Source organism: Salmo trutta, chromosome 21 (assembly GCF_901001165.1).
Source record: "Salmo trutta chromosome 21, fSalTru1.1, whole genome shotgun sequence".
Taxonomy (NCBI): domain Eukaryota; kingdom Metazoa; phylum Chordata; class Actinopteri; order Salmoniformes; family Salmonidae; genus Salmo; species Salmo trutta.
In genome coordinates this window covers 10472855-10483425 of record NC_042977.1, presented here as the reverse complement: position 1 = coordinate 10483425, position 10571 = coordinate 10472855, and the positions used below count along the sequence as shown (strand labels likewise).

General features: G+C 42.6%; 1 protein-coding gene across 1 annotated transcript; it reads left to right on the top strand.

The window, feature by feature from the left end:
• Positions 1 to 2146: 2146 nt before the first annotated feature.
• Positions 2147 to 4452, top strand: LOC115156649 (UAP56-interacting factor). The gene is made up of 5 exons (XM_029704166.1): positions 2147 to 2223; positions 2332 to 2396; positions 3141 to 3218; positions 3420 to 3552; positions 4037 to 4452. Exons 3-5 carry the CDS (start codon positions 3205 to 3207, stop codon positions 4136 to 4138), a joined length of 249 nt encoding a protein of 82 aa, XP_029560026.1. The 5' UTR covers positions 2147 to 2223; positions 2332 to 2396; positions 3141 to 3204; the 3' UTR covers positions 4139 to 4452.
• The last annotated feature ends 6119 nt before the right edge of the window (positions 4453 to 10571 follow it).

The window sequence follows — 10571 nt, the reverse complement described above, 5'->3', positions numbered from 1 at the left end:
TGGCGTGTTCTGTGACTGCAAATGTTAGTGGCTTTTTATTGCCCCCATCACAAGGTGCACCTTTGTAATGATCATGCTGTTTAATCAGCTTCTTGATATGTCACCTGTCAGAAGGATGGATGATCTTGGCAAAGGAGAAATGCTCACTAACAGGGATGTAAACAAATTTGTGCACATAATTTGAGAAATATTTTGTGAATATGGAACATTTCTGGTATCTTATTTCAGCTCATGAAACATGTGACCAACGCTTTACATGTTGCGTTTGTATTTTTGTTCAGTGTACTTAGCTGTTGTCTTCAGGAGCTTCAACATTTGTCAGGACGTAAAGGAAAATCCTTTTTCTCACAAGGAGGTGCAGCTGTGGGAGTTGTACTGAAGGCCATTGGAAGAATGTTTTTCAATACAGATGTTGCTTTGTGCCAGTAGGAAAGGGTTTTGTTTAGTGTCTTTTATTAAATTCTTTTTTTATTGATGGGCCATTTTTTTTAAATACTGTTTTGTTTCAAATAAAGAAATGTGGCACATTGTTTCTCTCTAGCTAGATTTCCATTGAATTCGTGACAGATTTTCATGCTAAAGTTCTAAAATCTGCATAAAGAAAATACATATTTTCCCACCTGTGGAGGTTTTCCACTAAAACAGACTTGTTGCAGATAAAAATCAGGGGTGTGTGATGACGTAGTGTAGACAATTTACTTTTAGCTTTCATGTACCGAATAAAAATCTAAAGTTCGTTGTTTCCATCTCATTTTCAACTCTACTGATAGTTTTGACACACTGTTACTTGCATAAACTACATTTTCAGCCACAGTTTTTATGTTGAAAAATTAAGTGCTCAAGTATTTTTGCCCAATACAATCCTTAACCACAGTTCACTTCACCTTTGAAACCCTTCACAGTTATAAAATAACGGAATTTATGTAACGTAAATGTGGTAAAAATGTGTATTTCTTTTAGTTCTGATAAATGTGGGCGGCTGTCCTATAGGAAATGCTCGTCGGCGTATCTGTGGCATCATTTTTTTGCTACCTTTTCATACCCAAGTAGAGAACTGTAACCAGGTTTCCTTCCAACCTTTTATAAACTCAGCAACAAAAAAAACATCCTCTGTCAACTGCATTTATTTTCAGCAAACTTAACGTGTAAATATTTTTATGAACAAAACAAGATTCAACAACTGAGACATAGACTGAACAAGTTCCACAGACGTGACTAACAGAATGGAAAAATGTGTCCCTGAACAAAGGGGGGGGGATCAAAATCAAAAGTAACAGTCAGTATCTGATGTGGCCACCAGCTGCATTAAGTACTGCAGTGCATCTCCTCATGGACTGCACCAGATTTGCCAGTTCTTGTTGTGAGATGTTACCCCACTCTCCCACCAAGGCACCTGCAAGTTCCCGGACATTTTCTGGGGGGGAATGGCCCTAGCCCTCACCCTCCGATCCAACAGGTCCCAGGCGTGTTCAATGGGATTGAGATCCCGGCTCTTTGCTGGCCATGGCAGAACACTGACATTCCTGTCTTGCAGGAAATCACGCACAGAACGAGCAGTATGGCTGGTGGCATTGTCATGCTGGAGGGTCATGTCAGGATAAGCCTGCAGGAAGGGTACCACATGACGGAGGAGGATGTCTTCCCTGTAACGCACAGCGTTGAGATTGCCTGCAATGACAACAAGCTCAGTCCGATGATGCTGTGACACACATCCCCAGACCAAGGCGGACCCTCCACCTCCAAATCGATCCTGCGCCAGAGTACAGGCCTCGGTGTAACGCTCATTCCCTCGACGATAAACAATTTTTCTATTTTGCGATGGCCGGTTCCGATTTTATTTATCTGCTTTTCTTCTATTATTTTTGGGGTCAAAAGTCAGCTATTACCGGTTAACGGAAACCCTGCGCCATACTGTATACACACCGTATACCTATCCAGGCCTGTAAAATCTGCAAACATCGAAGGGTTAACTTCAAGGCAAAAGGGTAGAGAATGAATTGGGACTGGCTCAGTCTGACACTGAGAATCACTGTCTCCTGTTAAGTATTTCCAAGTGCTCTCCAATGACATTGCATAAACGAAGGACGTCATGGAACATTTTTTAATCTCCGTTCCTGTCTCAACCAACCTTCCATCTTGTGTCCTCTTAGGCCCCTGCCCCCTGTCCATCAAACCCAGAGAGAAGCCCGCCAGGCCACGTTTCTCTTCCACAGGGGCCTCAAGGTATGCTCTCTATTTGCCTGTAGGTGTCTGATCGTAGGCAGACTTTTTTGTTAGAACAGACCCAGTGCATGAAAGGTTGTCTCACTTGTACATTCGTCCATACTGCAGGTTCACGCCCAGGTGCAGAAGCCAGCTCCAACCTCTCTACCCCCTACTCCAGTTAGATCTCGCCAGTGAGTATTTGACCTGTGTGTGGATTAGGGCTGTGAATATCCATATTACAAGAGGCTGCGATTATTTTGAAATGCCACTTAGCTATCTGTCATGGCCACTTTATAAAAAAAGGTTTTGTTTATTGCTTAATCCCACACACACCAAGCCCCGCCCCCTGTCACTCAAGCAGGCAGATCCTAATGCTCAAATAGACTGGTACCAGTGGTGGAGTGTAACAGCTTGTTCTTAATCAGAGAGGATAAGGTGAAGAATATTCTAAAATCTTTGTCTGAATGTACCTTATTTAAATCTAATTAGGGTCCCATGGGAATCACTGACCAACACTTTAGTTCCTACTGTCACAACCATCTCATCCCTTACTTTTTCATTTGTTGTCATGCCAAACAAAAGTGCATTCAAAGTTCCAACCACACAATTATAATGAGGATTCTATTTTTATGATTCCAACAGTTTACCTAAGTGTTCTGATCTATAATCGCAAGTAAAATCACAATATTTGGTACAGAAATCTCTGATTTTTTAAAATCTTCTTTTTACCATATTGTGCAACCCTAATGTGGATGGGTGTGTTTGTGTGTGAGAGAATGAACACATTGACTGTCACCTCTTGACAGACCACATTCCTCTGTATAATTTGGTGCACCCTCATCATTCTTGAATACCACAAATGTTACCTTTGCTTGTCATTATCCACAGGTTGTCTTACGCTATGTTTTCTGTCTGTTTACCTGTCTGTCCACCAGATGGCGCACGTCAACAAACAGCAGTGGGATCCTGACCGTTTCCATCGACAACCCAACTGCCACCATGACGCAGCCTGAGTGAGTCCCATTATGAGCTCACACAGACCACTTTCAGAACAGAGGCTGACTGAATACACAGGACCGGTAGTTTTTCCTTAACATATGACCTGATCATAATGAAGGGCCAGAGTTTTGCCTGGACAATTCACATTGTCAGGAAATACTCCTGGGCCGAGATAAACAACCACTCACCATGTATTTTCTTCTCTGTTCCCCCAGGCCTCCCAGTGCTTGGTCCCTGCACCCCTCGGCACCCATCAGCCCGGCCCCAGTCAAGGTGGAGGAGGAGAAGAAACCAGTACCACCTAAAGGAGTCCCCCTGCAGTTTGACATCAACAGCGTGGGGAAACAGGTGAAAATAAGATACAAGTGCACAATCACACAGCGGCTGCGTTTACACAGGCAGCCCATTTCTGATTTTTTGCCCAATTATTGACAAGAGTCGATCTGATTGGTCAAAAGACCGATTAGTGGAAAAACATCAGAATTAGCCTGCCTGTGTAAATACATCCCATGTGGCTAGGTTTTGTCCTGATGAGCGTTAGTATACATTTTATGAACTGTGTTTGAACTAAATAGTCAAAAGTATAACTCCCCCAGGTGGTTCAAAATCAAGGTTTCACCCTGTGAATTGGTGAGTACAGGGTCCTATTCGTTAGGGTACACTCTATCAAAATGTGAAACCGTTTTAAAACATGCAATGCAAAGGTAGTCAAGCGTTTCTTATTTGAAATGTTCTGATTGCCTACATTTTGTGCCTAGTCAACATGACCCAGTTGTGTGAAGTGAATTATTGTTTTTCTGACAATCTTTCTCTCTCCAAACTGTTGTCACAGCAGACGGCGATGACTTTGAATGAGCGATTCCGCATCCTGAAAGACCAGCGCATCGCCACTGCGCAGACCAGCAAAGGCAGCCGATTCGTCACCGTGGGTTAAGCCAACGATAACGAAGGAAACCTTTGTGTCCCACTCAGACAGACACGCACACTGACCCACACTTAACTGATTTGCTGGAACCATTCAAAGGTCTGAAAAGGCCTGCGCTGATCTTAAGCTGATTCTCCTGAGTGACTTTCCTCATGGAGCAGCAGAATGAGATGCACAAAGTGCACTACTCCTCAAATGTGAGAACTATATACGGGTGCAGTTATTGTGGAAGATTTTTTGTTTTTTTGTACCATAATAGGACACTATCATTATTCTTAACAATGTATACTGAACAAAAATATAAACGCAACAATTTCAACAATTTTACTGAGTTACAGTTCATATAAGAAAATCGCTCAATTTAAGTAAGTAAATTAGGCCCTAATGTATTGATTTCACATGACTAGGCAGGGGTGCAGTCATGGGTGGACCTGGGAGGGCATAGGCCCACCCACTGGGGAGCCAGGCCCAGCCAATTAGAATGAGGTTTTTCCCCACAAAATGGCTTTATTACAGACAGAAATACTCCTCAGCTTCTCCGGGTGGCTGGTCTCAGATGATCCCGCAGGTGAAGAAGCCAGATGTGGAGGTCCTGAGCTGGCGTGGTTACATGTGGTCGGCGGTTGTAAGGCCGATTGGACATACTGCCAAATTCTCTAAAACTACGTTGGAGGTGGCTTACGGTAGAGAAATTAACATTCGGTTCTCTGGCAATAGCTCTGGATGACATTCCTGCAGTCAGCATGCCAATTGCACGCTCCCTCAACCTGAGACATCTGTGGCATGTTCTGTGACTGCAAATGTTAGTGGCTTTTTATTGCCCCCATCACAAGGTGCACCTTTGTAATGAAAATCCTTTTTCTCACAAGGAGGTGCAGCTGTGGGAGTTGTACTGAAGGCCATTGGAAGAATGTTTTTCAATACAGATGTTGCTTTGTGCCAGTAGGAAAGGGTTTTGTTTAGTGTCTTTTATTAAATTCTTTTTTTATTGATGGGCCATTTTTTTTAAATACTGTTTTGTTTCAAATAAAGAAATGTGGCACATTGTTTCTCTCTAGCTAGATTTCCATTGAATTCGTGACAGATTTTCATGCTAAAGTTCTAAAATCTGCATAAAGAAAATACATATTTTCCCACCTGTGGAGGTTTTCCACTAAAACAGACTTGTTGCAGATAAAAATCAGGGGTGTGTGATGACGTAGTGTAGACAATTTACTTTTAGCTTAAGTTTTCATGTACCGAATAAAAATCTGAATTCATTGTTTCCATCTCATTTTCAACTCTACTGATATTTTTGACACACTGTTACTTGCATAAACTAAATTTTCAGCCACAGTTTTTATGTTGAAAAATTAAGTGCTCAAGTATTTTTGACCAATACAATCCTTAACCACAGTTCACTTCACCTTTGATACCCTTCACAGTTATAAAATAACGGAATTTATGTAACGTAAATGTGGTAAAAATGTGTATTTCCTTTAGTTCTGATAAATGTGGGCGGCTGTCCTATAGGAAATGCTCGTCGGCGTATCTGTGGCATCATTTTTTTGCTACCTTTTCATACCCAAGTAGAGAACTGTAACCAGGTTTCCTTCCAACCTTTTATAAACTCAGCAACAAAAAAAACATCCTCTGTCAACTGCATTTATTTTCAGCAAACTTAACGTGTAAATATTTTTATGAACAAAACAAGATTCAACAACTGAGACATAAACTGAACAAGTTCCACAGACGTGACTAACAGAATGGAAAAATGTGTCCCTGAACAAAGGGTGGGGGGGGTCAAAATCAAAAGTAACAGTCAGTATCTGGTATGGCCACCAGCTGCATTAAGTACTACAGTGCATCTCCTCATGGACTGCACCAGATTTGCCAGTTCTTGCTGTGAGATGTTACCCCACTCTTCCACCAAGGCACCTGCAAGTTCCCGGACATTTTCTGGGGGGGAATGGCCCTAGCCCTCACCCTCCGATCCAACAGGTACCAGACGTGTTCAATGGGATTGAGATCCAGGCTCTTCGCTGGCCATGGCAGAACACTAACATTCCTGTCTTGCAGGAAATCACGCACAGAACGAGCAGTATGGCTGGTGGCATTGTCATGCTGGAGGGTCATGTCAGGATAAGCCTGCAGGAAGGGTACCACATGAGGGAGGAGGATGTCTTCCCTGTAACGCACAGCGTTGTGATTGCCTGCAATGACAACAAGCTCAGTCCGATGATGCTGTGACACACATCCCCAGACCAAGATGGACCCTCCACCTCCAAATCGATCCCGCTCCAGAGTACAGGCCTCGGTGTAACACTCATTCCTTCGACGATAAACGCGAATCCGACCATCACCCCTGGTGAGACAAAACCGCAACTCGTCAACGAAGAGCACTTTTTGCCAGTCTTGTCTGGTCCAGTAACGGTGAGTTTGTGCCCATTGGCGACGTTGTTTCCAGTGATGTCTGGTGAGGACCTGCCTTACAACAGGCCTACAAGCCTTCAGTCCAGCCTCTCACAGCCTGTTTTGGACAGTCTGAGCACTGATGGAGGGATTGTGTGTTCCTGGTGTAACTCGGGCTGTTGTTGCCATCCTGTACCTGTCCCGCAGGTGTGATGTTCGGATGTACCGATCCTGTGCAGGTGTTGTTACATGTGGTCTGCCACTGCGAGGACGATCAGCTGTCAATCCTGTCTCCCTGTAGTGCTGTCTTATGCGTCTCACAGTACGGATATTGCAATTTATTGCCCTGGCCACATCTGCAGTCCTCATGCCTCCTTGCAGCATGCCTAAGGCACGTTCACGCAGATGAGCAGGGACCCTGGGCATCTTTCTTTTGGTGTTTTTTAGAGTCAGTAAAAAGGCCTCTTTAGTGTTCTAAGTTTTCATAACTGACAAATGCCTAACGTTTGTAAGCTGTTAGTGTCTTAACGACCGTTCCACAGGTGCATGTTCATTCATTTTATGGTTCATTGAACAAGCATCGGAAACAGTGTTTAAACCCTTTACAATGAAGATCTGTGAAGTTATTTGGATTTTTACGAATGATATTTGAAAGACAGGGTCCTGAAAAAGAGTTCATGTGAGTAAAGTAGAAAATGTCACGACTGGTCTGATGGAAACAGCTAATATGTCGTTAAACTTTCCAAATGTCGACAAAACAAAGTACACTAGAGAATGTGGGGTCTTTTTGAATCGGTAAATAAATTATGCAAGAAATATAAGTGGAAACGACTGTGCTAATATTGATATAACCATCATATTGAAGTAAAGATTCGTGATGATATGATGTATAGTCCTCACACTCAGGGCCAGATTATTGGGGGGGGGGGGGGGGGGACACAGATAGCATATGAACATGTCATAATCAATGGTAAAATGTGTAGAATTGCAAGAAATTTCATTCAAAACTGAAAATGTTCATCTCAGCCTAATGGCAAAATGTGTAGAATAGCATGAAATAAGCTTTAAAACTGCTAAATGTTCTCTCATCCTCATGGCAAAATGAGCATGAGAGATCTATGAAACAGCACATTTTTTCTCCGCGCTATGGCAAAATGTGTAGATTTGCAGGAAATTAGCTGTTTAAAACAAAAAGTGGTAGTCCTCCTCCCACTACAACTCGGGAAAGCATGCAGTTTATTAGGCTACAGATTAAATAAATAATGACGAGTTCACAGGGTGTTGAAAGAGCACGGTGATGAGCTTGATGCTCTTTCCAATCAATAGCCTATTCAGGGTCTTATTTTGGTGGCATGATCAATGCTTGGCTGCCATTTGAAAATAAAAATAATCTTACTCTTTTGTACATAATATTACGTAGGTAGCCAGAGGCGTCATGCCCAAAGGGGGCACAGGGGCACGTGCCCCCTCAGATTTGTCCTTTGTTTGTTTTTTTGTAAAACAAAACATTTTGTTTCTCTGTAATACTGCTAGCCGCCTAGTAATTTTATGAAGTTGGCTTTAGCTAGCACAGATAGATTCCCAATCTCCCAAACTCATAACTAGCTACCAACAAGCCATTTCAGCCTAACAATCAAGTTAGAGTAGCTAGCTTGTCTAACTATGCCTGCTGGCAAATTTGGTAGACTTTAGAAAAGCAAGCAAATACTAAATGTACTTAATAAGACTCATTCCTTGCAATCTTTTACCCAGATTTTAGCAGATAAGCGTATTTAGTTTCTTTAAAAAATAACCACCAGTCAGGAGGAATGCTTAGACATGCAGAATTAAGCATAATGATTATGGCTCTAGATTGCAGGAAAAAGCTATTTCAGGTGTTTAAAGTCATTCTACATTTTCCAACGGACAGGGGCATAGCCCATCTTCGGACTACCATCACATACTTTCTGCCCCCTCAGATGTTTTTGGTGCATGACTCCCCTGACGGGAGACTACCTGCTCTGTCTGTAAGCAGTTGGCTGGAGGCACTGACTAGAGTGCACATGCCAAGACAACATTGGGCACATTCGCTGTATAATGCAAAAATAAATTATTACAAAACCATCAGTAGAGTTGAAAATGCAATGGAAACCCATTTAACTTGTACGTTTTATTCGGTACATGGGGATTAACCTGAAAGCATTATTTTCATTTACACTGTTATCACACAGCCTTTTATTTGGAAGAAGTACATTTTTTATTTATGATTAGGCATCGCTCAATACGAACTACAAAATCATTATTTAGTTGAATACAATGAACGTACTTAATCCCGGTAGGCGTTTACCCTCCACTACACCACTGCTACAGAGCATACCCAGTGTTGCGCTAGGCTAGCCATCTAACATTTGCTCCCCAGTTTATTTTAGGAGAGCAGTATGCCTCCAAAAGTTTGGTTGGGATCAGAGAGAGAGAGAGGGGGCATTGGTTGGTTGGCTCCCATCCATATTCTTTTTTTTTTATTCTGTAGCAGTTGTTTCTTTGGCCTTGAATGTAACAGAAATGGCAAAAACACAAGACTGTGTGTCCCAAATGGCACCCTATTCCCTGTATAGTGCACTACTTTTGACCATAGCCCTGTTGCTACTTTGGCTCAGCATGGCTTATTGCATCACCATGGCATATCATGATGTCATCATGGGGTAGGCTAGAAAAGGTCCGAACAGCTGTTTATAACTCAAACACCTGTTTTATTATTTTATGGACAACCTTTTAGCCTACTACTACAGCTTACCACTTGCTTGTGATCATGTATTGTCATAGCCCAATACCTCGGCCCTCATCTGCGGAGAGCCAAACCATGGACATCCCCATCCACCCCAAAAGCCGCTTGGGTGAATGCAGGGACGGATCAGAACGCAGCCAAACTAGCCTATGCTCCAGTACCAGCACCGTTGAGTCATGGCCCTTCTCGGTCTACCCAAGGTGCGAGGACATTGTTATCCACCACGAGAGGGTACCATCGCTTGAGATGGTGAGAAAGGGGTCCGGTAAGTGCCGGGCCAGGTCTGCCCAACCACTGGGCTCCAATGCCTCGGAGCAGACCCTCACCAGTGTCCCAGAGGATGCCCCCATCCTGGTCCACCACATCACCCAGGCTGTGCCCGAGGAGACTCCAGGAGGTCAGAGCTGACCTGGCTAAGGATGCTGCACCTAAACCTGCCAAGAAGTCCCTCTGGAAAAGGCTGCGAGGTTACTTCAATAGGACTAAGACCCGTGCCAAGAAAACTGAGATGCAGCAAGAGGACGATGACGACAAAGACACAGATGAAGATTTGACCAGGGGATGCTGCTTCCCCTACCTGGATTTCCTGAAAAAAAATGTAATTACTTTTTAAAAATAAAAATGTGACAATGTATACTTGTGTTTTCTTGATAGGCTAAGTTATAACAGGTTCTCTACTCTTGATGAATTTCAAAATATTACACAAATTAATTGAAAATTCAGGTTGGGTTATTATAGGTATTCAAGCTCTTCATAAAATGTTAATAAATAGGGTACAATATCAGCCATGTGGAGAGTCCAACTGCTATGACATGGCTAATAGTCAAGTCATGAAGTGAGACTCAAGACAAACATTATCAGCAAAATAAACAAATTTGAGAACACTTACAAAAATTCCAACTGAGGGTTTGTTCTGGACAGGTCACAGGTAATTGCAGAGGAGCCAGGGGCTGATTTGGGATTGGGCATATTTTCAGACCAAATCATTCAGTAAGGAATGAGTTGCTCTCGACAGGCTGGCAAACCAGTCTTGTAGGAAAGACTTTTTAGGCCAATTCCAAATCCTCCTGTAAACCCTGCGCCCTATAGACAGGTTGGTTGTTTAGCAACCAAACTGACATGTGCACAACTATGGGGCAAAACAGACCGGATTGGCTTAGACTATTAATATGTAAACTATATTTAGTTACCAAAAGTTTAAAACAAATACATTTGCACAATGAACACTTATCCTTTAAATGCATTATTACAGTATGTTAGCATAAACAGTCAAAACATGGTATCAAG